Source organism: Lagopus leucura, unplaced genomic scaffold, assembly GCF_019238085.1.
Source record: "Lagopus leucura isolate 7727_CA_CO unplaced genomic scaffold, USGS_WTPT01 Super-Scaffold_100001, whole genome shotgun sequence".
Taxonomy (NCBI): domain Eukaryota; kingdom Metazoa; phylum Chordata; class Aves; order Galliformes; family Phasianidae; genus Lagopus; species Lagopus leucura.
In genome coordinates, this window is record NW_024962262.1 from 66,444,388 (window position 1) to 66,472,266 (window position 27,879).

Consider the following 27,879-nt stretch of genomic DNA (forward strand, 5'->3'; position numbering starts at 1 on the left):
ATGGCGAGCCAGCGCTGCTTCGCCAACCGCTTCGATGACTACGCGGGCAGCCTGGCGGCCGCGCCGGACAAAGAAGCGGCGGTGCCGCTGGTGACGGCCACCATCGAGCGGATCTTGAAGGAGCTGCCGCCGCTCGGCGGCGGGGCGGCGGGCGGTCCCCGCGTCTGCCAAGGCGGGCTGTACGGCGGGGTGGCCGGCGTGGCCTACATGCTGTACCACGTCGCGCAGTGCCCGCTGTTCGCGCCGTCGCGGGAGGCCTACCTGCGGGCCGCCCGGCGCGTGGTGGACGCCTGCCTGCGCTACCAGGAGGCGGGCGGCGAGGCCGACGCCGACACCCGCGCCGCCTTCCTGCTGGGCGGCGCCGGGGTGTACGCGGTGGCAGCCTTGGTGTACCGGGCGCTGGGGCTGCCCGACTTCGCCCGGCCTCTGGGCAAGTTCCGCGAGCTGAGCGAGGTCTGCGCGCCGCTCTCCTTCCTCGAGTGCGGCTCCGACGAGCTGTTCGTGGGACGCGCCGGGTACCTGTGTGCCGCCCTGGTGCTGAAGCAGCGGCTCGGCATGGAGGTAAGGAATCCCCGGCTCCCCCCGTGCCGCCGCCGCGGGAGCTGCCTTCCTCCTAGAGCAGGCGCTTGTCGGTCACCCGTGCCCCACAGGAGAGGAGGGCAGGTGCCGAGGGATCTGCCGGGGGGCTCTTCGAGAGCGCGTCCCTAAAGTAACGTGGGTCGGAAAGCAGGTGAAGCAGGACAAGGGACTTATTATTACTGCAAGTGGTGCAAGGGAGACGGTGTTCAAAGGCACGTGTGCTTACTGACCCCCGCGCTCAGCACAGGCTTTCGGAAATCCGACCCTGCCTTGTGGTGCTTTTTGTGAATGGGAGCTGCGTGGGTAAGGCTTGCTTACGGCTCAGCTCTCTGCTGATTTCGGGAGTCGGGAGTTTACCCTCGGATATTGCCGTTGGCAGCGCTTGGCGTTCTGAGCTTCCACTCAGTACGGTCCAGTAGCTAACGCTGCTGTTAGCTGTGTTTGTTACCGTGCGGTCAGTGCGGTGTCAGAGAGGGCACTCAGTAGATCTTCCTTCCTGTCCTCCTGTCGAGTCCGATCTGCGTCTTCTCTGTTCGTCACTGATTTGCAAGTTCGCGTGCTTATGGCATTTTTTTTTTTTCCTCCTGGGAGAGTAAGCAACTGTTACAAGTAAATAAATGCTGCAGGAAGGAGCCGTTCTGCCCCCTCCAATAACAGGCGTTGAGATAGGAGTCCGAGGAAATTCACTTAATGGAGGACTGCAGGGACTCCAGCGGATCAAAGGGAATTGTTAAGTCAGCATCGTGGATTTTTTTATTGCCTTGAACAGAAATTCTTATAGCGCTAAGCATTTAAAGGAGCCGGGCATTCATGATAAAAGGATTCTGTCTGAAGACCCGTAAAGATAGGATGAGTTACATTATTCCTAAACATAGCATATCTGTACTTTTCATTCAGACAGCATTTTCTGTGGAAGTTCTGCAGAGGCAGCAGTACCAGTTCTAGGGGATGGTTCTTCGCAGAGGTATCAGCTATCTTGGCAGTTGGGGTCACACTGAGGGAGTCTGTGCTTCCAGTTGTACACTGACATACCAGCTGTACAAAACAGCACCCTGAGCTCTACTACTTCAGTTATTTCCCCCCTCCTGCTGGTCTTGCATCCTTGACAGCAATCTGAGCAATCTGCAGTTCAGAAAGTGGGTGCAATCTCCTGATGTCCTTTGACAAGCAATACAAAGAAGGGGAAAGCTTTCCCCGTTTCCTTGCTTGCCAAAAAAGCATACTTTACATGGCTGTCAAGAGTTAAAACTCCCAACAGGTGAGCACAGGTGTGCACATATTGTGAAATTCCTCCAGCAGGTGAGTTGAGGACAATCATAGGGGATCTGTTATGCCACAGTCACAGTAAGACATATTGTGTCCTCTTGCTGATGTTTCAATTAGTCCTTCCATAGCATTGTTAATTCTGTCACCGCTGAATGTCACTGCAATTTTAATGGTGCAGGGAAAGAAAGAAATCAAAATATTTAAAATTGTTAAGTATTAATACTTTAAAAATAATTTTAATAAAAATTAAAACTTTTAATTAAAAATGCTTTTTTCCTTATGAGAGCGCAGCGATCACAGTCTGTAGTCTGTGTACTCACGCATTAGCAAAATTCAGCTTGCTGATCAAAGTTTCCATCCTCGTACAGAATTATTTTAATTAGTTCATTGCCAGAGCAGATCCTGCATCTTTTTACAAATGAGGAGAGGGATGCCCAGAGACAGTGCACGTAATGTTATTACCCAAGGTCAAACGGAAAGCCAGGTACATCCCGGAATAGAAACAACTCCTTGTGATTCTAGCCACTGGAAAATGCTACCTCCTGTAATTTGATTGTGCACAGCCTCACATGGCTCATTGCAGCATGTTTTCTTGTTGCACGCATTCTTTGGATGCTGCTGTGCAAACATTTCCAGCACAAAGAGAAGTCCATTCCTTACACTAAAATATGGCCACTGCTGCTCGTGTGGTTGTTTACTCCTCTGAATAAGTTAAATTGTAATCTACGTACAAGAAATCAATTGTACTTGAAGGAATCTGCCATTGATGACGTGGGCTTGGTTTTTCCAAGCAGCAGAGGAAGGAGACCACTCTATTTCAGTAAATACCAGTTTAGCTCAGCTGCTGTGCCCCAGTGCTTCAGTCCTAGCCTCAGTTTTTTAAAGCTTCACATATTCTTCAGGAAGTTAATTGACTGTCCTGAAAGATCCATTCAGTTGAATAACTTTGACCTCATGTGAAGAAAGCATTTGCATTCTGCTGGTTTTCAGAGTTTTAGGCTAATACAGCATTTTTTCCTGATGAATTAATTGGGAATTTTTGCATGAGTAAGGATTACTTAAACAGGCAAGAATTAACAGTCTGACCTTCTTGATGCACAGTGACTCTATGCTTCAGGAAAGATGGTCATTTCCAACCTTTCTTTTATCTCTCTTACATTGTAATCGTGTCTCCTAGAGGGAGATAGGTGAAGTGTTTTTGCAGAAACAATATTATCATTTGTACAGGGTACACACAGATAAGGTGCATGTACCTGAGCAGTCTTTAATCCATGTGTTTTCACTGTTTTCTGCTCTTGCTTCTTCAGGTCATTCTTTCTGATGCTGCTAGCCTTGCCTTATTGTGTATTTTGGAGGGAATCCATCAGTTCTGCTTTTATGCAAATGGCAGTAACAAACCACTAAAGTGGTGGTCTTGCCCCTTTGTTCAGATGGTGTTTTATCATCTGCTGATGTTATCTCAGTGATGTTTTTCTCCCATTTCATGGTTGATGGAGCATGGTGTGCCTCAGTATTTGCGCTTCCTTCTGGCAATGTCACACTGTCAGGTGATGGGGGAAAAGGTACAGAAGTTCAAGTGGCTTCTTGCATCACCATCTGCTGAGATGCTATGACTTTTCAGCACAAATCAGGTTTTCTTTTAACGACTGGCTGAACTGGTGGGCTTGACTGATTTCCACCAGCTCTAGACTGCAGCAAAAAAGACAGCAGCCAATAGCAGTATGCCTTCTAGGAGGCAAAACAATGTTCTACATGACTGCCTGGTGCTTCATTCAAGGGACAGGAGTTTCTAAAGACACTGGGGACATTGTAAGAGATGGTTGCCTGCAGTTTCGGTGGTGAGCTGCTTGAACCATCAGGCTGTCAGCAGTGTGGCCAAGCCCATCCCCTCAGGGGCTGAGCCACTAGGGTCATTCCTGGAAACCCACGTGTTTGGTCCATTTTTTTCCAGCTCTTAGAAAAAAAACAGAGAAAAAACAAAAGGAAGGAGCTTGCTGATGAACATGTTCAGAGGGATTGAACAGTGCCCATTTGAGGACAGGCTGAGAGAGCTGGGGCTGTTCAGCCTGGATATGAGAAGGCTCTGGAGAGACCTCATTGTGGCCTTTCAGAATCTAAAGGAGGGCTGTAAGAATGAAGGGAAGGGACTCTTCAGCAGAGTTTGTTGTGACAGGACAAGGGGAAATGGTTTCAAACAAGAAGAAGGGAGATTTAGACTGGATGTAAGTTTTTTACAGTAAGAATGATGAGGCACTGGCACAGATTGTCAGAGAGTCAGTGAGTGCCCCATCCCTGGAGACACTCAGGGTCAGGTGGAATGGGGCTCTGTGGAACCTGATGTAGCTGTAGGTGTCCCTGTTCACTGTGGAGGAGTTGAACCAGGCAACCTTTAAGAGTCTCTTCCAACTCAAACAATTCTATGTTTCAATGTTCCTTTGGGACTTTCTGAAGTGGAAGTTTCTTCATGCTGAAGACAGTGTTTATGAAAGGCAGTTGATGGATTGGTCTTAGAAAGGGAGCTCTGCAGAATATGTGCTGAAGGGATGCTCTTCCAAGTGCTGTTGTGCAAGGTCCCATGCTGGGCTTTTATTCCAATCTACACCTCAGTTGGAAGACTTGTTCTTTGAGGTGAGATTTCATTCTTTCTCTGTGTTAAAGTCCTTTCTCTCATGTGGAAGAATTTGCCAGTTCATCTGAAGTGCGGTGGCATTTGTAATGTCAAACGCACAAACTGTGGTGCTAGCTGGAGCTCTACTGATTTCATTATTTCATTTTACACAGGCCACTACACAGACAGGATGTCAGTTTTGCCACAGAGGATTTAAGTGAGATACCAGAAAAGATTAAAAAAACAAAAGGATTTCTTTCTAGCCTGCTTCTTTTAAATGTCCTTCTGTTTATGGTTTCTCAAGCCACACAGGACAGATTTTGCATTAATTTGCTTAAATTGATGAATTTAAGCTGGGAGTTGACATGGGAGTTTTCTAAATAAAGAGCGAATCAAAGGGAATTATTTAAATTTGGATTTGTTTAGTAAGCATTCTAAAATAGTTTGGGTCTCCATTTCAGAATTTCTCTATCTTTCTTCAGCAGGGCAACATGAGTCTTTATTTTAAACAGCCTTCAAATTCTGAATCTGGGCCATTGTGATAATGGCCACCTGGATCCAGCTTGGCATGGTGGAAGCTGAATGTCCAACTGTAGAGATAAAGCAGAGAAATTAATTTTGAAAGTATTGAATTTCAAAAGTTTTGTTTAACTGGCAGTAAAAAGCACAGTAGTACAAAGCTTACAGGAAGGATCCTGCCAGGACTGCAGATTTGATTGACACAATTTTAACGGTACATATACATTTTCTGTTGGGCTGCAGAAATATGGATTTTGACAGCTTATAGCTTAAGAGTGGTAGTAATCTGCCATCATCTTCTAAAAAGAGCTTTATACAAAGGCAGTCAGATATGCCTTTACTTTCTCACGCTGTTGGAAAAAATGTTTGCCAGTTCAGCATCATCTTCTTTGCAGAAATACCAACCAAATACTGACATTCCAGTGTTTGTTTAATATAAAAAAAAGGTTCTTATTCAGAGTAGTCTCTCATAGCCATATTAGATCCCTGCTTTCCTATATTCCTCCTAACGACTTTACATTTCACATACAGCGAGTTCACTTCTAAACCTTATCTGTTCCATCATCATCCTCCTCATCACAAGGAACAGTTTTTAGGTCGTCCTTTGGAGTCTGTCGGTGCCTCTCTTTGGCCTGCTGGAAGCGAAGGTTTTGAATGCTGAGCGTCTTTGTTTTCTGTAGTGCAGAGCGTACTGCCTCTGCTGCGCTCCTGGCATGGAGAATGGGATCTGAGGAGCAATACACAGGCAGTGGAATGAGGGCATTTTGGTGGAAAAGATGCTTAGCCTGTTCTGTGGCCCTACTGAACATCTGGAAGCATCTCCAGCCACCTGAGCATTTGAAGCAGAAAAAAGAAGCAGCTCTCCAGCAGAGTGCAGGAGTGCAAGTTGGTGGTCTCGAAGCACGACTTACTGATGACCAGTCTGGTGGCACATTGCAACCTGTCTCAGCCTGGTCTGATGATTGGTGACCTGCACATAGCAGGGGGGTTGAAACTAGATGATCATTGTGGTCCTTTTCAACCCAGGCCATTCAATGATTCTAAGAAAAAACAACTTTCTCAAGCTTGCTGCGTTATGTTTTTCAAATTTTTGTTTGTATTTCATACCTATGTCAAATGTACTGCTTAAAATTCTGTGTTTCCACAAATTAATTATGTTTTTTTTTGTATGTTTGCCTCCATGAAAAAGGCTGATACTGATTTTTTTTTTTGCATTGTTCTTGCAAAGGACTAAGAGCCTCAGTTTACTCCATAGTGAGGTATCAAGCAACACTGAATGACACAGTAGAAAGAAAGGATGCGTACAGAGAAGAGCACCAAAGCTGGTGAAGGAACTGGAGAACAAGAGCTATGGGGATCACCTGATGTAATTGAAATTGTTTAGTCTTGAGGAGGATGAGGAGAGAGCTTATCACTCCCTATGATTACCTAAAAGGAGGCTACAGCAACAGGATGTTGATCTATTTTCTCCAGTGACAAGTGATTAGATGTGAGAAAATGGCCTCTGGTTGCATCAGCAGAGGTTTAGATTGGACACTGGGAAGAATTTCTTCATGGAAAGTGTGAGGTTAGGTGTTGGAGTAGGTTGCCTAGGGAGATGGTAGTCATCATCGTTGGATGTTATTTAAGAGACATGGGTACATGGCATTTAGGTACCCAGTTTAATGAGAGACTTAGCAGTGTTAGGTTGATGGTTGGACTTGATGGTCTTGACATTCTTTTCCAACCTAAATGGTTCTCTGACTCTGTATGGTGCCATATACGGATGCAGGGAAACAGTAGAGGCGTGGGAAAAATAATGTTTGACAAAGGCTGAGCAGAGAGCAGAAGAAAGAGGCAATTTAAAAATAAATTAAAAAAACAAAACAAAACAAAAGGAATAAAATAATGGCAAAAAAAAAAAAAAAAAGTGAAAACTGAAGTCTACGTAGGCATAGCAGAATTTGAAAATGAATGAAAATCGCAAGAAATTACTTAGTCCTTGGAGCAAGGAAGATTTAAATCTGAAATGAAAAAAATTAGGTTCTCTGGCGAACTCGTGATGTTTTGACAGCTAATGCACTCAATTTAGAGGAAGGTAAACATACAGCAGAAGAGTAGGGACAAAGAGAAAACAGGTTAGGGAAGAGCTTGAGGACTAAACACTACAGTTGGTTAAAGAAAATTAGTGTTTTTATCTGCATGGATTTTGCTTGTCACTCATCTGTTCCTGTATTCTCTTTGCATATGCTCGTACTCTTACAGAGGTAGCTGTCATCACATTCAGTGCTTGCAAATTCAGAACACAACATTATGTCTTATTCTATAATTTCTTTCTCTAAGGATTGATGGAAATAACTACTTGATGTCTGGAAGCCGATAAGGGCATTTTCATGGACATTCCTATATTTTGCTTCTAGCACTGAAATTTTCTTATTACATGCATATAATACTGCATAACCTAGATGGCAATTCTGTCAGGAATCCTTATTTACAAGACTAAGGAAGTAAAAGCGTGGAAGATTGAGCGGCTAGTGAGAGAAAAAAAGAGCACAGGGCTAACTTGAAGCAGTTCCCAATGAAAAAGTGACATCGTACCTACAGAACTGAAATGGACATATAAAATTAAGCCTTATGCTTCTCAATAGTCATTTAATACACATGGTTAGAATATTAGAGTTGTACGTAAACCCGAGCACAGCTCTCCATCCCATATAGCAGGGCTCATGTCTGGAAACCATCCCATTCTCTACATTTAATCTATAGTCCTTACTTTTCATTGTTAATTCATCCAAGCAGTCTTAACATCGACCTGTGGCCCTCTTCAAAGGTTGCAGAGTAGGTATTGTATGGGTGCTGCTACTTGGCTGGTAAGCTGCTGCCTTCAGCCTTGCCTCCAAATGGTAAAAGAGCTCTGCAGAAAGGAGCTGGGAGGCAATTAAAATGCTTATGTCCTGTGGGCTTGCTCTCTGCTGCACTGCATTGTGATAGACATTTGTTAAAACTGGGATCTTGTTTGTCAGCTAACTTCACTATTCCCCCCTGCCTTTATTTCCTAATCAGAATTCAATATATGCAGTCCGGTCACCATTTTTTGATAAGGCAATATGTCAAAATGCCTCTTTGTCTGTGTCTGTCACGCAGTTCTTTGACTACTGACAAGAGTGAGATTAAGCACTGTGTGATATTGCATAATCTTCTGTCCACTCCAACAGTTCTCAATGAAAATAACATCAAAAACAATTATTTCTTATCTATGTTGTTGTAGGATTATTTTCAAGTGACAGTGAACTGCTTTATTTTTCCAGAAGTAACAAGGAAAATAATTGAAATAGCTATTTCATTTCAGGCAAACATGATCAAGAAGTGTCTTTATAGCAATTCAGGCTGTTGCTGAGTCATTTGGCGTTTCTCAGCTCGGTGTATTTTGATGTCTGAGAGCAGAACCATAAATCTATTTTTGCAACAGTTCAGCTTTCCTGAATTCCTCAGTTTAGTGGCTTAATATCTGTTGTGCATCATGAATGAAATGGAATGGATGTCAGCACTGAATGACCAAGGAAAAAAGAATTGTGCCAGATACATACACCTTCTAGCTGTCCATGGCATTTAGTTATTCTGTGTGGCTTATTTTTTTCCTCTACAGAATATTTCTGTAATTGGTATGGTGGTTTTTTTCATGGAGAGTGATTAATTGTTAGTTAACACAACTGAGTATGGAAAGTTGGGAGCGTACTGGTCAAATTTAGATTTCAGTGTCAAGGAAGTGGAAGCTGATCTTTCCAACGTGTGTGGGCTGGCAGCTAGAAGAAGCATAGGACAGTCTTTTAAGTAGCAATGTGCCGATGAGTCAGTGCATAATGTGTTGGAAAACAGTTGGTATTGCATATTCTGTACTGGCAATTTTCTCTAGTCTGTCTACTCAGTCTTGGCAATTGAATGATAACACAGAACCAAACAACTGTTAGGGTCCTTGAGAGGTCATGCAGCCAATCACCTGGCCCCCAGGCAGCTTTACCTGTGCCTGTATCATTTCTGACTGCCTCTCTCCGACCTATTCCTCATACCCTCTGGTAGTGGAGGTTCTGCATCTTCTCTGTCTGAGACATTATTTTGTTACCTTGCCTATTAGAAAGTCTAGGCTAAGGACTAATCTGAATCTCTCTGTAATTCAATCCCAACATGCCTTGTCCTGCTCATTGAGAAGTACTAAAACAGATTATTTTGCTCCTTTTTACAGCAACTCTTCATATGTTTCAAGACTCTTACAGTTCCTATCTTTAATCTTTTCTAAACAAACAATCCTATTCCTTCTAATCTTTCCACATGCATCACGTTTTCTACAGCTCTAGTCATTCCCATTGCAGCCTGCCAGACTCCCTCTAGCCTTTCCTGAAGAGTGCCAGAAGTTGTATGCATAGTTCTGGCACAGATCTTTCTAATTGAGTGAGGAGATAACTTTGTGTTTCTTCCAGATCTTCTATTTATATGGCTCAGTAAGATGTTTGCATCTCACACCAGTGTGACACTGACTCACACCCGCCTTGTGACTTGCTATAGTCCAGCAGACTTTTAATAGGTCACTGCTCCATGGACAGGTATTCATTAGGACAGGCCTATGAATAAGTGACATAGTTAGGGATCATGTAAAGTCAGGAGTCGCAACCGCAGAAGCTGTGCTGTGGTATACAAAATTAGGTTTTTTCATTAATGCCAAAGAGAGAATCCTTTGTTCTTATGGAAAAAATGAGAATTACTAGTTATAAGTAGTTATTCAGTGTTGTAACGCTAGATATTATGTATTCAGGGGACAGCTAGACAGTGATAGGCTTTCTTCAGGGAAGTGTAGTTTGAATAATGTATTTCAGAGGCCTATATTGAGACAGTAGTCAGGCAACATTGGAAATCAAGGAATAAATGAAGACTGAAGAAGCATGCGGAGATTAAACTTCTTTGTTCTTGAATTCACCAGCGCCATTAGTCAATCGAAAGCTGTCCTTTTATTTTGTAAAAGTTTCTTAGAGCTTCATCCAGCATCACCAGATTTGATGTTTTGGCTTGCTAGAACTGGGTCATAAAAAAACAGAGATTGTCTTGTATTAAAGTAGTTGGTTTGGAAGCACCACCCTTGGTTCAGCTGTACATGGGACTTCGACCTTGTTATTTCCTCTAAGCTCTTTATCCCTTTGAAAACCTGGCTCTTGATATGTAGGTATTTCTACTTGCCATCTGTGAAGTGGCTAACGTTACGCTTCATTGTTTTAGTTTTCCAAGGCTGAGCCAATGATAAATTAGTCAAAATTATAGTTGTAATAGCAATGGCCACCAAGATACACATTCTGCATGTACCTGTTTAGATCTGATCATACTTAAGGTAGTCAAATATGATCCTGGGGAAAAATCTTTGTAGTAGAACAACAAAATAAACTTCTTCATATGCTTTAAATAAATATTGATTTGTTTGTTCTTGGTCTTGCAGAGCTGAATCAATCATGAGCTTGCTTATGCCTGGCTGCTCTTTTTGTACACATTGTTAATAATGCCAGCAGAAATAGCTGGGAATAATGCTTATGTAACTTCTACATACCCAGAAGACAAAACGTAGATAGAGTCATAGCAAGAATGCTTTCATCCTATTTTGAAATTGTTCTTTAAATGCTGTAGAACTGTTAGCTTATTTTGGTGAACGATTATTGTAATTAAAAAAAACAAAAAAAAAAAACAAAAAAAACGCCAATAAGCTGAGTCAAAGTTAGAACTGAATCAAAACATCTCAGGAAAAGTAAAATCCCCACAGCTGGCTGAACAATGTACTGACATATATTCACTTTTGAATTTGGCTCAAAGTCATAGAGTCACAACGTGACTCTGGAGATCTTGTGCCCTGAGCAGATTGCTTAGGGCCGTGTCCTAGGGCTAGGGTTAGGGTTTTGAAGATCCCCAAAGGCAGAAACCTCATAGCCTCTCTGGGCAAAGTCTTTGTGTGTTTGACCACACATAGTAAATAAAGAGCTTTTTCTTAAGTAGATTTTCCTGCCACTAAGAAGAGCCTGGCTCCATCTTCTCTGCTCTCTCCCATCAGGTATTTGTACAAATTGATAAGATCTCCCTTGAGTCTTCTCTAGACTGATTCCCAGAGATAACGCATGGAAAGAACCCACGGACAACCAGAAAAATTCACTCTTACTCCCATAAATTGCAGTCATTCATGCTTCCTTGGCTTCTTTCACCGCTACAAGCTTCTCGGTGCTTTTCCTCCTCCTCTGACTTCCTTTAACACACTGGGTGGCCAAAGCATTGCAGTTTCTTTGGTCACCCCCAGTCACTTGCAGCTACAAGCAGGAAGATCTCACGTGAAGTCTAGAAAGGTCAAAAAGATCCAAGGCTGCCATAGAGCCTTAAACACCAGCTGCATCCCTCCTTTTCAATCTTGGATGTGTACCTACATGATGTACTTCTATAACCATGTTCTCTACCTGGGTAGCCATATCTTTCCATAATTCAGTGGCTCAGATGGGTTTGCCTCTGTGCTACTAGCTGTTCTACTTCCACTGCTGTAACCTCCCCTATAGGACCTTTGTCACCATCTAGGAGTCAGTACAGAGGTAGAGCACTGGCCACTTTTCTCGTACAGCAAAACCTAAATGCTGCACAGTTCCTCCTGTACTGTTGCAGAGAATAATCATGTAAAATGGTAGGTAAATCCAGTGAAAGAGAAATATGCCGCTAAGTGCTCCCAGGGCAGCAATAACATAGTGTAGCCTGTACTATGAGGTAATAGTGATTCTCACTAGTTAATTATACAACACTTTGAAATCCTCAAATGCAAGGTAACAGCTAAGTGCAGTGAATGACTTTTTATTATTATTATTGTTTCCTGATGTCTGTTATTCCTTGCTCTCCTTTCCTTGTGGAGTTTGTACTCTAGTCCTAAGAGCAATCTGAACCACAGCTTCTGGCAGCGCTGTCTTTTTCCCAGTGTGCATTGTTTATGGAGTCACAACTGAGAATAAGTTGCATAAAGGGAAAATTGATAACACTTTCTCAATTTTATTCTAGTATCAAATGGCGATCTTTTAACAAAGAGAAAAGTGCAGACTGTTAACATAACTATTAAGTTATGTTTTAAAGGACATGGCAGCCCACACTTCCTCAGTGTAATCTCATGACTGCCCTTGAAAGGCTAGAATTTCCAGGCAATGCTCTTTTGCTATGACCTTCTGTTTCAGAATTGTCTCTGTCAATGTGCATGGGAAGACCTAGGAGCCAGTACAGAGATCATTAGGCCTTGTACTACCTCCGACAGCTACTGCAGTCAAAGAGTAGGGCAAAATTCAGATGACTCAGAGGACTTGATCACCTTCATCTGTTTTTTCTCCATTACATTGTCAGCATTCTTCTTGTAGTTTGAGCTTATATTTCTATTTGGCTTATTGGCATGGCACAAACTGCAGATCATCACACAAAGTAGAAGTGGCGTAAGGCCAGCATGGAGTTCTCTAGAATTACCTTTGCTTGAAAGCAGTGCTGATGCTACTTTAAAGTGTATGCTTCAATTAGCCTGTGAATTGTGCTCTTCTGTAGTTTGCCTCATTTAACTCATTTTGCAGGTAGCCACATTTTTCTTCAGTAGCAAATACTGAGACATACTTTCAGATGCCAAAGTCTCATCAATATCTACATAATAAAACTCTGCGTGTAAGGCAGTGTGGCTAGATGAATAAAGTTTTGTGAGACAAACAAGATCACTTATTGTAAACAACAGAATTATAAAATTAGTGGCTGATGAAAGAGCAGTAGCCAATATCCTGCTTGCATTTGAATAAAGCTTTTGTGGCTGTGTCAAATATAATCTTCCTTGAAAACTTAATGCGTGCTGACTTGGATGGGGACATTGTGGATTTGGAATTGGCTGAAAGACCACAGTCAAAGCTAATCAAAAATGCTAATAAAAGACTGATGTAGGAGCCAGCCTTATGTATTATCTTTACTAATGATCCAGAAGAGGCAGCTTACTGGATAAGAATTGTTTTGGCATCTAAACTGAGAGAAGTGCCAAATACTTTATGCAGGAAGAGGGGAGGTATGAAAACAGTTTAAGAGATTAAAAAAAAAAAAAAAAAAAAAAAAGAGCTAAAAGAAGATTTATTTTTAGCAGTACATGTATCTGGGGAGAATTATCTGTAATACTTATCCTCTATGCTAGGAAGAAACTGGCATTCAATTAAGCTGAACATGACAGGGCTTGAGTTACTCATGTACTGAGTTCACGTGAGCATTGGCATACTGTCTGCACATGTGATCCATGGCTGCTTATATGTCTGAATGCAACACGGTAGCACATCAGAGTTCTATATTTACATTAATGTAAGTTAACATCATATTTCTTTGCATTTATTCTGCATGGAAATTAGCAGCTAATACAGATGAAAAGTCATAACCTATCCAGCTAGAGGTTAACACAGTATGGCATCAAGAAGTTAAATTTTGGACTGCCTACACAGATGTCCCACCCAGCAGAGACATTTTTTATTCTCTGTGTATGATTCTTGAGACCTTTCCATTGCCTAAAGCCTACTCTGGAAACCAAGCCCCTGAAGTTTTGCCTAAGGTAGGATGTGTCTGAATGCGCAAGGTGCCTAGTTTACACTCTTGAAGTCTCCTGTGTATCTTTTCATAGGCATGCAAAGCCCAAGTGTGCTGCAATGCAGTGCACATTAAGGCACACCAGGATGCATAAGCCCACCACTGCATCACTGACAATCTGTGGAGCCCTAGAACAGATCTGTAGTGGTGTTTATGCTGTTATTGTCTGCTGCAATACTCCTCTGCTTCCACTGAAGGAGGTTGTTGAGCTGCAACCCTGACCAGCAGCTGGGGTGCATAATCCACCTGGTTCCTCTCTCCCTGTCTCCATGTCTCCCAGAGTGTGGAATAAAAGTAAACTCAACATCTAATCATTTTCTTCCAGCAAAGGCAGGTTGCATTCACCTCTGGTCATCCTTACAGGTTTTAGGACCAAACTGGGCTCTGTGCAAATCAGTAGAGGCTACAGTATCTTCCCTACATGCAGTAGCCTTGAGATTTCATCACTAACTTGGCAATTCTAATTCATATACCTTCTTTTTCTGACACACTGCAACCATTTAAGCTGACGCCTCTAATCTGAGTGTGCTGATGGCTGCAGCAAGTCTCCTGTACTGTAGCTTTGATTGAAATTACTTATCTAAAGTACTGAGATGTTCTTTACTGCAGCACCTGGAGGGAAATTGCCCAAATCTGCAGGTTCCAGAGTCATTCAGCTTTTCAGTCACTCTATCTGTAAGTGCAGAAAGAAGCAGTTCCTGCCTGGCAGAGACACACTAATAGAAGAGCTCTGAGTAACAGTTTGCAAACTGCATTACATACAGCACAACATGGCCATTGTCCAAACACTCTAATGCTTCCACTTGCTGGCAGTGAGGAGCTGGCAATGTTTTCATGGCAGTATACAAACAAATTCTTCCTCCTTATGATTTGTTTCCACTGATCCATCTGGTTTGATATCTTGTACCAGTGCTAGGTGGCTCAGGGTAGCTGAACTAATTTCTCTGGAAGGCAATTTTGGAATGTGTTGCCTGTAACATTACTAACCTGTATTTTTTAAGAAGTGGCATTATGCTCTGAAGCATAAGTGTTTACCTTTCTTCTAAAATTGTTGGGTTGAGTTCTGCCAATCGGTTGCGTGGCCAACCTTGTAACACCTGTCAGACCTAGCTGTTCATATATTGCAGAATTTGATTAGTCAAAAAATGATACAATATTTATTTGAGCAGCACAGACTCCAAAGAATTGTAATTTAGCTCAATTGGACTGGTGGGGCACCCCTTGCAGTTATTAAATATATAATTTAAAAAATTTTCACCTTACAGTGCAAGTCAGCTGGTCTGTTAAAATTCTACAGTGCAAGTAAATTGAGCAGAAATTTGCAGGAATAAATTCCCTAGTTTATCTGAGTCTTAGAGGAGTTGAGAAGTACTTTGTCTTTAAATTTACTGCTCTTCATAAGCTATTTTTTTGTTCTTACATTGCTGTATAAAATATCTTTCCATGTTCTTTATCATGTTAATTAACTCCTGCCCAGAAAATAAACTGCTGCCTTTTTTAGCTTTACCTCTTAGGAGAATCTCTTGTTTGTCTCTAAAATGTGCTTCTTCTTGATAAATAAATATTTTTTTATAATGGGAGAACAGATGTAGAGAAGTAGCAGGGGAAAGAGCAATGTCTGATAAAGTAGCTTTTTAATAACCATTTCATTATTACTCTCATGCATGCCAACAGTGTTTGTTTGCTTTTTACAGTGATGCAGTACACTAAGGAGAGTTTTTCACCAGGCCATTCACAGCACTGTGCAAACAGTCATATATAGTTTAGGTCCTGCTCTTCCATGAGTGTAAGATTTTGAGAAAGTCAGGGGCTGCTCTAAGGTATTGAACCGTCACCTCTGTGCAGGTATTATGCAGCCACTATCAAGGCATTTAATGCATCCATACATAGCACCTTAATATGTAAAACCAAGATTTCATTGGTTGTAAATAAAAACCAAACATTGAGAGCGTTGCAATTGGGAGCCAGTAACTGAGGCTGCATGTGTGTTCTCGAACCTTCATTTGAAACACATGAATAAAAGAATATTATTGTGCTCTTCTGTGCTTCTTTAGATCACCTCTGTAAATTTAGCACAGTAACAAGCCTTAAAGTCGTCTATGGGTAATTTGCCAAATGCTAGTTTGTAACAGAAGTCATTAGCAATAAGTGCTACTGGTTGTGAGTCAGGAGCAAGATAGTGCTGTGGTTGGAGTAGAACAATATGAAATGGGGTGCTCTGTCCTGAGCTACTAGTGTCTCCCATTATTTCATGTTATTTTTCTTTGGATGCTTCTGCCACGAGAAGCTGAAGAGGCAGATACGTTTTCTCCTTTCATTCTAAGCTTGTGCGTATGCTCACTTGCGTAGGAGGAGGAAATCTGGACATTTGGATATGAAGCCTAAAGGCATTGGAGGTAGACTGGGAATTCTTGTATGGGGAAGAGAACTGCATGATGATGAAAGATGAAGAATTCACTGTCTTAAATATAAGGAGGGAAAAAAAAATTATAAGGCTGTTTAATAATTTACAGAATTAAGTCTCTGTCTTCCTGTGTTTGAGATGTACCCAGCATGTTTTGTGAGTTGCAACTGTGTAAACAGTGTGACACCCAGCAGCGTGCTTCATATTCCTAAATAACAGGATGTGCACTTTCTTGCTTGTAAAATTTGATTAGTTCAGAAGCAATAAACTATTTCTGACAGGTGCATTCCAGGCCCCGAATACTATAATCCTACAGAAAAATTTCCCCCCGGATAACAGTGGAAATTTGACCTGTGCACTATAATCATAGCTGCATCTGAGAACCATGACCTAACGTGACAGCTTATATAGCAATTGAACTCCTGTTTTTCAACTGACTGTTGAGTAAGAGCAAATAGTTACACTGACCAGTTTATGTGTCCATTTTGATGCTGGGTATGTAAGCTGCAATCCTTCATTTTATTGCTAGGTTTTAGTTCCTTAAACAAAGCATTTGCCCTAGCTTTATAGCATGAGTTTAAAGCTCTGCCTTAAAAAAATGCAAAACATTTTTTTTTTAATTCTAGCATCAATGGAGTGGTGACTCATGCCTCAGCTGAAATTTTTAGCTATCTTCCATTTAGGTATAATAGAAGATGTATTATCCTGCTTGCCACAGGAAGCAATCTCCTTTTGAATATTTGTTGACACAAAGCAAAACTTCAAGAATTCCAGGGAGAAATGCTACTTATACATGTAGCTTTATTCCATGGAGACATAGATTGAACATAGCTTTGAATGTAAAGAAAAAAAATATGTTTTTTTTTTTCATTGCATATAGGTCACACGCTCCACATTGATGTGGAACGATGGACAAGGGTGTACCGTCTGGTTATTTCCTTCTAAACTGATGAAAACAAGAGTATGATCAAATCTCTTAAGAGTTAAGGGGTTGCTCAGCTTTATCTATTAGGTTTTGCTAATCACCTTTTACAAGAAGGTCAGCATTTTATCTGTCGAGTCAGCCATATTCTTGTAGTCACAGTCTTTAAAGGCTACCTCAGGCAGAATTATTATCAGTCTCAACAGACTATGAGCCTGCCCATTGATTTTATTGGTAAGACATGGAACCACAACAATTTAGAAGAATAATTACATTGCATAGAAAACCTGGTTTATTGACCTGTTTGCCACGTGAGTTACTGGATTCTATTCTTGGGGTCATGAAATTACTCCATTTTTCTTTCTGTGTTAGATAAGAGGTGAAACTTGTGAAACCTCCAGCATTCCTTACCAAGAGTAACACCCCTCAAGCCAAGACCCATTAAGGTTCATGAGGACTTCGATATTAAAAGCACTATGAGTAACCTAATAGGTGAAATGACTTTGACAAAATGAAAAACTAAATATTGCATGAAACTGTAAAGCCTCTTTTCCTTTTCTGTCATCCTGAGTGGTTAAGATGACTGTATTGCTTATGATGAACTGAACAAATCTAGAGAGGTTGTCAAGGATCTAGCTATCAGTCTTTGTCTGTTCCCATCCAATAATTTTTATTTATTTCCTACATATTTTTTTCCAGTGTAAACTTTTGTTTTAATTCCCCCTCTCAGCAATATCACATGAGCAGTGCAATTACTGTTAGTGAAAATAGTGAAGCTTTAATGATTTATAGAATTGCAGCATGAAAAGGAATTTATGATAACCATAGAACCGTGAAAGTGCTTGGGTCGGAAAGGACCTTAAAGATCATCTAGTTCCAACACCCTCTGCCATGGGCAGTGTTGCCAACCAGTTGAGATCAAGTTCTGTTGACATGCAGATTTGTACAAACACCAACAACTTCTTTTCCAAAGAGAGGTTGCCTAAGATGGCACAGCAAATAAGCATGCCCAACGACCTGCATCATTTCTGAGTGCAGACAAGAACTGCCAAGGTTACTGCAGTGTTTGGGGAGGCTCTCTCGTCCAAGCTTTAATCTTTTGGAAAGGCTGTTTCATGAATCCTGTCTCCTATCGCTCTAGAGCTGTAAGCACAGGCATTGTTCTGATGCTTCTGTGTAGTTTACACCATCAACCAATTCAAGCACCAGGTCAGCTCTGCTACAATGTAAAATATCAGTGGAACAACTGAAGGCATGCATTGGCTTTCAATGAACCAGCAGACCTGCTGCTAAGGGGAGGTAAGCTAATCCAAAATACGTGGGTAGAGCAGATGTTCCTTTCATATCAGTGTAAAAAAATGGGTTAGCATCCTGGCACAGCACAGCTACAACACAGTGGGCGGCTTGTTCCTCAAGGCCAAGTGAGGTGCCCAGCTTGGAAGATGTTTATACTCATAATGCAGAATTGTCAGGAACGCTTACCTCAAGTACAGACAGAGCTCCCATCAGGATATAACAACTCACTGCTGCATTTTTGGCATAAGTTAACTGAAGGATTCATGTATGGGTGTACATTATGGCTGAGACAAAACGCAGCCAAAGGATTCCCCACGGATGAAGAAGATTTTACATAAATAATCTTCCTCCTGCCTGTGTGGGGGAGCACAGATGGAAGGAAAGCAGTATCTGTGGAGTACTGATTTCTGACTCATCTGCAGTTGTGAAGCTGCTCTGATGGAGCTGAGGGAGGAGGATTGACACGGAGGAGCACCAACAAAGGATTTGGATGACAGAAAGATGACAATTGATACATCTATTATGGCCACATCCTGAGGTCTCTATTGCCAGAGTGTCTCAGAATCACCAAATGGTTGAGATTCAAAGGGACCTCTGCCTATTTGGCTCAACCCGTGCTCAAGCAGGTACACCCAGATCAAGGTGCCTGGAACTGTGTCCAAGCAGCTTTTGAACATGAGCTTTTAAACATCTGTGCCTCCCCACACTCTTGAAGTGAAGAGGGTGATGGGGACTTCCTGTTTCTTTCCCAAGATCTAGGAAAACTGCTGTATTAGAAGTAGCCAGCAGCATCCAGCCAGCAATTGGTGCATGCATCAACGGAGAGGGAGATCAGAAAGAAGAATAGAGTGTAAACATTGAGACTGATGCTTTTCCCCTCTTTTTATTGACCTGGGACAGAGTTTGAGAAAAGGCTGGTTGCTGAGTCTCCCCAGTGTTTACCTTGACATAGTGAATAACGATGCTCATTCCATTTGACCAACTGTATAGCAGCACCAGCTGCTCCCAGGCAGCCTGCTAGGTACAGCAGTAGTGGTACTCTGTCCTTTTTTGCAACACTTCGTTTGCGGCAATATCTGAAATTCTGCCTTTCTAAAGGAGAGGTTTAATTGCAGAATATAATTGTTCTGACAAGTGAGACCCGTGGAATTTTTTTTACTCTGTTAGTGATAATAAAAGTGATGTATTGTCTTTACCAATAATCTGATTCATGCACCCACGTAATAGGATAGGACTGATATTGTTGCCATGCTGATGATAAAAACAAGACTCAAAGAAATGAAAATTGACACATTAACCAAAAGCAGCAATGGGGGTCTGGAACATTGTGGACAGGCAGCAAATGTGTCCCTGTACCTTTTACTGTTCCTTGGTTTCATAGCATCATCTGAAAGAAAAATCTGGCCATGACACTGCATGGAAAGGTTCCTGAACAATTCTAAGCCCTGTCTTTGGTAGAAAAGGATCAACCTCAGCAAACTGAATTTAAACGCCACGTAGTGCAGTAAGTTGTCATTAAAATATCAGGCTGGCTCCAGCACCATTCTGCTCCAGTCAGCTGTCTGCCAAATAGCAGTTTGCATCGTTGAAATGTTTTTGAGTATTACAACTAATTCACAAGCTCCCTCTGCTGGTCTTCCAGAAGATGAGACTGGTGGCAAAGCTGCTGTCCTCTTGTTTTCAGACTGACTCAATTTCTTCAGCTTATTTTGGCGATGCTTGGTGTTCAGTAATGCCTTCTGTTTTGCACATACAGGAAAAAGCACTGAGAAAATAAATATGTATTGGTGAATTAAAAGTTTACTGTCCTCAAACATGCTCAATACAGTGTGCAGTTTTATGTAGGTTTTCAAAAAGCCTATCGGTTTGTACTGAGCATTCAGAGGGATGACAAAGTGCAGAAAATGTTATTATAATCAGAAGCAATGAAAAACTGGTTCTGCTGCTGCTTTCTGCTGTGTTGTCAAGGTCAAGATTTCTGTCCACAGTTTTTGAAACACGTATCTAGGGCACAGCACTGTCTTAGTATATTAGTAAATCTCTCTTAGCAGATTAAATGGAGCTGTGGAGTTATTTACTTCCAGCTAAACAGTCTCAAGTTGAGAAAGACCTCTAACAACAAAAAGAGCTCTGTGACTGTTCTAGACATAGCCTTTCCATGCTGCGTCTTAGCGTGGATTTGCTGAATAATGTACCTGGCTTAAGTCATTCACATATCTGTGGAATGCCTTAATGGAAGGATGCACATTGTCTGTAGTGACATAAGAGAAAAGCAGAGACACTATGGAAGCAATCACAGCAGTATTGGTGACTCTAAGTAGGGCTCCAGAGCACAGACAATACAGTTCAAATACTGAGTGTCAGTACTGCTCACTTATTGTGCTTAAAGTAGAAGGAAGGTGAATGGAAATTCACTGTCACCACTGTGAATGGAGCTTTTTTTATTAACAGCAGCCAGCATCGCTGTGCAGTGATGTAAATGCAGGTGAAATGTGGAATACTTTTGCAAATGTACTTCAAACTGTGATCTAGGGGGGGAGCTGAAATGAACACTTCTAAGATGACAGAATGGATTTAGATGTCATTAAAAATACGAAAAGAGTTAGCTGAAATATTAAGCCATCAGCAGTGTATGTCTCAGTGTCAGTAGTCTTTTGGCTGTATACTGACATAATAAAGAATAATTCTACCTGCTCTGCAGTATGCACATAGTAAATGCCATTCAAATTTATAAAAAGTATAGCTTGAGAAGCTTGATGTGTGCATGATTTTTTTTTCTGGGCAGCATATTCTCATGCTGATGTAATTCTTCATTAAAGCATCATCCAGGTTTTGCCAGAGGATGTGACAGCAGTATGCAGTTTATCCTTTAAAGGCTTTGGGAAGATCGGTCTGTTTCTTTGCTGTCTCTAATATTAGTTCAGTAATTCCCAGAGGCGAGTTGGCACTGTGACTCCATTGAAATGAAAATGAACTTTGTAGCATGGCGGTTAAACCATCTGCGGTTATGATCCGTGTATTCTCCGATGGCTGTTGTGGTGACATGTTTTCAGCTGTTTTTGGAGGTGCTGTGAGGGAGCATACAGAGAACACCCATAGTTTTTGATTTGTGGCAAGATGAAAGAAATCCTGAGGAGCTTTTAACACAGATTTTGTTGAAAGAGAATGTAGCAAGGCAGTGGAGATCTTAAATATGATAACAGATCATAAAAATCCTTGGAAGACCACTAGTAATTATTATGAGAGTCTCTATTCTCAGTTAATAGCTTCCTAGAACAAGGAACAAATACAAATCTGTGTAGCAAGGGGTTTGGAAAATAGCAGCTCTGCGTACGGTGCCTGTGAATCGAGGTGCTTGGGAAGAGATATTTGGAGTCAGCACAGAAATGTTCCTATTCATCTCTTAGTGCACATCTCCTACCTGTCTCATGCTTATAGGCCAATTCGAGTGGCCAGAGACAGAAGGTTGCTTTCAAAATATATGGGTTATTTTCTTCTCCATTTCATCCAGTCATGTGGATGTGCTGATTTCTATCATCCATTCCAATCATGATTTTCAGTATTCAGTTTTTATCTGACTTTGCATATGTGAAGTGATATTACTGTGCCAGCTAATGGGATATACTTTGTGCATACACATAAGTAATCACAGTGCTTAAGCATTCTGCTTTTTACACTTACCTTTTATTAAAATATGGTGAATGATGCAGTTCTTACTAGCTGAGATTTTTTACACAGCATTGTGCAGTGCTGGATTTGGGTAGAAGTAAAAATCTGTTTAAAGACCACAATTAGCATTTTGAAATGGTCTTTAATTCAATTTAAAATTAAATGTGCTGAACATAAAAATAAGTTGATCAAACATGGTTTATATTGAAATCCAGCTCATTTATTACAATCACATGGAGAAAATGAACTGATCTCAGTGTCTCTAATCAGCATGCTTTTGCCTTCCAGAATGACAATAAGGAGATCTTAGCCTTCACTTTCATTTTTCAAGGGTTACTTTACTAATCCTTTGACAAAGTCCGGGATTTGGAGGATTAGGTCCCAAGTGCAAGACTAAATCAGAAGTCAGGAGAGAATGCGGTGTGTCTCGCCATGTCTGTGATCTGCTCATTTGTTTAGGATTTTAGCCATTATGAAATTCAGTGAAGCTGAAACAATTAATCTTAAGATGACTGGAAATGGGTGAAATGTCCAGATGTTAACAGCTTATTTACTTCTACTGCAGTAACATTAAAGAACACTAATCAAGATCAGAACTGGCTTCTTCTTCAAGTTGTACAAAGATAGATAAACAAGATTTTTCAGTCATTATTTCTCAGCCAAGTTCTAACTGACATTGATTATCCACAGTATCTTTTCATTGCCAAACAGAAGTATATATTTTTATAACAAATGTTGCCTCCAAATTTAACGCAGGTGGCAGTTTTAAAAACGAATTAATCGTGAGTCCTCTGATATTAAAAATTACAACAAAAGCAAATGTGTTCGTAGCCATTTTAGAGACATTAAGTTGATAAGCTCAGTTAGCTTTAGGATTATTATCTATCTTGTTATCTTTTCAAGGGTATTTCTACGGCTTTTTTCTGCCTCATTTTACTTTTTATTTTTTTCTTTCCCAGAGCTCTTTTCATAAGTCAAAATGTATTTTTTGCAGAACATGGCTGCCATGCAGGCTTTGTGCTAAAGCCAAAATGCTACAGCACTGAATGATGTTAATGACTTCAGTGCTGTCAAGAACGTGCAGGGGGACATGCAAATGATTGCAGTGAGTTGCGTATCATTAGCGCTGTAGTTAAGTGCTGCAGAAGAGATTCCTCACTGAATACTTTGAGTCAGTTACTTGGAATACTTCATGTCTGGTAAAATATATGGCTTGTCAATCCTATTTACGTTTGACACTGCTGAGTGGGGCATTTCTTAGCACTCCATTAGAAGAAAGGTGGTGTTAACCTGTTTGTAATGACAACATCCAGTAAATACAGCTGGTCATTTCTGTTAGCATTTCTGTGAAGTAAGAAAGGGTGATTCTTTAGTAAGATGTTTTGGAACCTACATATGTATATGTAGGTTCCATGATTTTCAGTAGTTTCATACCCTCTTCCTTGCTTCCTCTTTTTTTATTGTTTAAAGGAAAATCTGTCTCTCTCTGTATTTCCCAGTGAAGCCTGTAATATTTACTTCTCTAGGACTGCTTTCCTTTGCCTTTTCATTCTGTTTCTTGCATCTTGTCTGGTGCTTGTTGTCTGCTTCCATCAGGCTGAAGTACCTCTGGAAAGGGAAGGCAGTGGCTCTTAGTGGGCCTCTTTTCACCTCATCTGTGTACTACACCCAGGTGTGGGGCTCCCACAGGAGCCCCTACAGGAAAGATGTGGAGCTTTTGGAGGGGGTCTAGAGGAGAGCCTCAAAGATGATATCAGAGGGCTGGAGCACCTTCCCTATGAAGACAGGCTGAGGGAGCTGGGCTTGTTCAGCCTGGAGAAGAGAAGGCTGCGGGGTGACCTCATTGCAGCCTTCCGGTATTTAAAAGGGGACTATAAAAAGGAGGAGAAACAACTGTTTTACAAGGGTAGGCAGTGATAAGACAAGGGGGAATGGTTTTAAGTTCAAGGAGGGAAGGTTTAGGTTGGATGTCAGAGGAAAGTTCTTTACCAAGAGAGTGGTGAGGTACTGGCACAGGCTGCCCAGAGAGGTTGGATGCCCCGTCCCTGGAGGTGTTCAAGGCCAGATTGGATGGGGCCCTGGGCAGCCTGGTCTGGTATTAACTGGGGAGGTTGGTGGCCCTATGTGGGACAGAGGATCTTGACGATCCTTGGGATCCCTTCCAACCCCAGCCATTCTATGATTCTGTGATTCTATGATCTAAGATGTGATTTTTGCTTTCCTAAGATGTGATGAAACTATTTTGGAGAAACATGTAAAAGTACTGTGTTATGTAAGAAGCTCTTAATAGGAACGTACCTTACAGCATGCGCAGAAGACTGAAGGCAGTACTTTGTCTTGTGCACCAGGGAAAAAAGCAGAGTCATGAAAACTGTCCAAAATTATTATAGTATTCTTTACGTTTGTTTTTATTTTTCTGCTTAGGTGCTGACCCCAGCACAAATAAAATCAATTTGCCTGGCCATTCTGGAATCAGGAAAGCAATACGCAGTGAAGAAGAGGAAACCGTTCCCACTCATGTATTCCTACTATGGAACTGAGTATCTTGGTGAGTAGAACATATCTGCCTTGGCAGTGATGCAGTGCATAGATGCTGAGACAGGAGATGGTTTACAAATAAAATTTATAAAGCCTATGGTGTGGGATTTCTCCAGAGTAAGATAAGATGTTTTCCTTTCCTAAAAGTGATGTTTCTTATTCTTAAACCTTTGAAAAAAGTGTTTAATTATCATTATTGTGAAATAGGATAATTGAACCTTTAAATTTCTCAGTCTGGTTCCAGTTTGGTTTGAGTTGTGATTGAGGTTATTTCTCTGCAGGTATATCAACTGTGTCTAACAAGGCACAATCAGCTCCAGTTGGAAAGAAGTGTAGCAGCAAATATTCAAGCAGATAGCACAGTAAGAGTGTGCTTTCACACCTAGCTTGGGAGCTGGAAAAGACTGAAGCAGTAACAAATAACTGTGTCATGCAACTGAAGTGTTTTCATTCCAAGCACCATTGTAATGTGCCTGAGGAAGACTAAAGACCCATGCACTTGACAATGAAATCAGTCCCCAAAGAAAGATACAAGGGGATGGAGGTGGGACCTAAACATCCCTTCTCCTTTTGACTGTTGCTGTTCTTTACAGGTGCAGCACATGGACTTTCATCAATCCTTCAGATGTTACTTTCCTATTTTGAGTACCTGCAGCCAGCAGATCAGGAGCTTGTGTGGCAGAGTGTTGACTTTCTCATGGACCAAGAGCAGAATAGCAACTGGCCTCCTGAGCTGGGGGAGACGATCGAGCGGGAGAATGAGCTTGTTCACTGGTGTCATGGAGCTCCAGGTTCTTTTCCATTTGATGCTATGCATGGCCCAATGTTTCTCTACATTTGGTGATTCCATGTAGAAGATAATCTCAGGTTAAATTTGACTGATACTGACATTTTATGAGATACAGGTGAACTATTTATTCTGTCAGTTAAAACTGTTTTATTTATTGTCAAAGCAGCTAGAAGGAATATTTCCTATTTTATTAGCATTTGTGATCAAAGCTAAAAGAGTTCTGGGGTTTTGGAATACACAGATGCAGGCACACGTGTGAGTATTGAGAAGGCATTCAGAAGAATTTTTCCCTCATCAGAATCAAAGGCTAAGCCTATGCACATTACACAGAGATACATTAAATTGACTGATATATTTGCATGTGAAGGGGACTTTGTACTAGCAAGAGGCTTTTTTTTTTTAAAAAAAAAAGGCATCCATATACAACTGCTTTTAAGAGAAAGAGAATACTTAGCTTGGACTCATGAGTTAAGGCTGATGCCTGTCAGTTCAGAATCTAGTCAGTACCCTAGCAGTTTGCACAAGGAATGCTGTGTGTTGAAATTGCTCTTTCACCCACTGGCAGAATTTTATTGCTGACCAGTCCTATTGGTTTTGTAACATGAACCTAGAAGGTTACAGAGAAGCTGACTGCTGTTCAAGAATGACCATGAGCACTGAGGCATTGCCTGTCAAGGTTTCCTATTTAAACTTCAAAAAGTACACAATTAGTTAATATCCCTCAAACGAGCTTTTTGTTAGTGTCTTATCTTTTTGGTATGATGAAGGAGCAATCTTCTTGCTCTTGCACTCTCGTGAAGTGACATGAAAACAGCTTTAGCTTATCAAGCTTTTTTTTTTATTTTTAAGACAAAAAAAGTGACTTCTGTAGCGTGGCTGGTCTAGTGAGGAAATCTGCAGGGAAGATACCCTTTTTGTTTCAATATCATGACTTTTTTTACATGGATTTATTAATAAGTGGAGAGATGCAGTGAGACTCAGCCAAGGTGACAAAATCGCAAAGGTCATAGAGAAGTTACTTCAGAAGACATTTGCAGACATCTAAATTCATTAATTACTGTGGTTCTTTCCCAGAAAATCCTGCATCCTAGCATTGTTCATAGGCAATAAAGCGCACGTAGCTTATAAGAACACTCTCCAATTACTTTGGTGTATTATATTCAGACCACTAGTGAGCTATTCAGAATGCTCCCTTGCTCAGGTGCTTGATTTGGTCATACATATTCTTTTAAGGTTGCCGTGAACTAAGCAGTGCCGTGCTCTGTTGAAGATTATGATCAATTTATTTGAATCTTCTCAAAAAATAAGCTGAATAGCTATTTTTTTTTTAAATGAGGTTAGTATTCATAACTGTTTATAACAAGTTTTTTTTCTAATTCAGTGAAAAATTGTACCTATTGCCACTACAGCTGCATTGCCCGTCTTGCCCATCCTTGTGTTTCTGTCAATGTAAAGAGACAAGGTGGCTGGGGATTTGAAATGGGCAGAACACTGTGATGAGTGCTTCCTATTTTAAAGAAATGTGCTAAAGGATTGGGAATATCAGAGTAAAACTGGAAATTAAGTGTTGCTTTGAGAAGATTGAAAGCGGTGGTGTCACAGGGAGTGTCTTAAGTTTGTCTTATCATATGTTTTGTAGCCTACCAGATACCCATCATATGTAGACATGTAACATTGATATGAGTAGAGCATGAGACTGCAGGTTTTTTATGTCAATCTATTATATATTTATGTATTAATCTTTGTTTTATTGTGCGTTCTATGGAAGCCGTGGCCTACTTATTACAAAAGACTCTTCACTGCTGCTTTCTTAGGCATTGCATATCTGTTTGCCAAAGCTTACCTGGTTTCCAAGAAGCCTCAGTACCTGGACACTTGTATCCGTTGTGGAGAGCTAACCTGGCAGAAAGGCCTGCTGAAGAAGGGACCTGGAATATGCCATGGAGTGGCTGGTAGTGCTTATGTGTTCCTGCTGCTCTATAGGCTCACTGGAAACTCAAAATACATCTACAGGGCTCAAAGGTTAGTATTTCTAACTTCCTGCGTTCAGGGTCATACCAGAAAGTCTCAAGAACATTCACAAAGCTGCTTAGGGCCTGCGATTGCAGCATCACGTGCAGTGCTGTTGTCAGGCTGCCTGCAGTGGGTGCTGTTGAGGGGAGCAGGGTGGTGGGAAGGAACAGCCTTCTGGGATTTCCTATTTCTGTGATTAACCCTACGTGTTTAAACTGATACTAATAATCATCATCTTTTCTTCTGTTTCTTAGGTTTGCAGAGTTCTTATTTACAGAGGAATTTAAGGCTGGTTCCCGGGCACTAGAAAGTGTATATAGTCTGTATGAAGGCTTCTCGGGGACTGTGTGTTTCCTGACTGATTTGCTGCAGCCCAATCAAGCCGAGTTTCCTCTCTTCAGTGTCTTTGTCTAGAGAACAACATCATTCAGGGCTGCATTCCTGTGGCAATGGGAGAGGCACCTGTGGTTTCACCTGTTTGTGAGAGGCTATTTCCAAAACAAGCCAGTGGTACCACTAATGCTAGCCTTAATGTAATTGGGAGGCAGGTGAAAGTAAATTCACTTAGGCTTTGGGTAAGGGAAGCATGTGAGCAAAAAAAAAAGGGGGGTGGGGTCAGTTCAAAAAAGGGGAAGGGGTTGAATCTGATG

The 27,879-nt window shown here is 41.3% G+C and overlaps 1 protein-coding gene across 1 annotated transcript; it reads left to right on the forward strand.

Moving 5' to 3' along the window:
* On the forward strand, positions 1-27,825 carry LANCL3 (LanC like 3). The gene is made up of 5 exons (XM_042867952.1): positions 1-561; positions 24,313-24,436; positions 25,020-25,217; positions 27,031-27,238; positions 27,484-27,825. Exons 1-5 carry the CDS (start codon positions 1-3, stop codon positions 27,641-27,643), a joined length of 1,251 nt encoding a protein of 416 aa, XP_042723886.1. The 3' UTR covers positions 27,644-27,825.
* The last annotated feature ends 54 nt before the right edge of the window (positions 27,826-27,879 follow it).

Excerpts from the sequence above, each read along its gene's own strand:
- LANCL3 (XM_042867952.1), top strand. The coding sequence starts at position 1 with ATGGCGAGCCAGCGCTGCTTCGCCAACCGCTTCGATGACTACGCGGGC. Across the intron at positions 562-24,312 it reads AGCAGCGGCTCGGCATGGAG|GTGCTGACCCCAGCACAAAT; the intron begins GTAAGGAATCCC and ends TTTTCTGCTTAG. Across the intron at positions 24,437-25,019 it reads CTATGGAACTGAGTATCTTG|GTGCAGCACATGGACTTTCA; the intron begins GTGAGTAGAACA and ends TGTTCTTTACAG.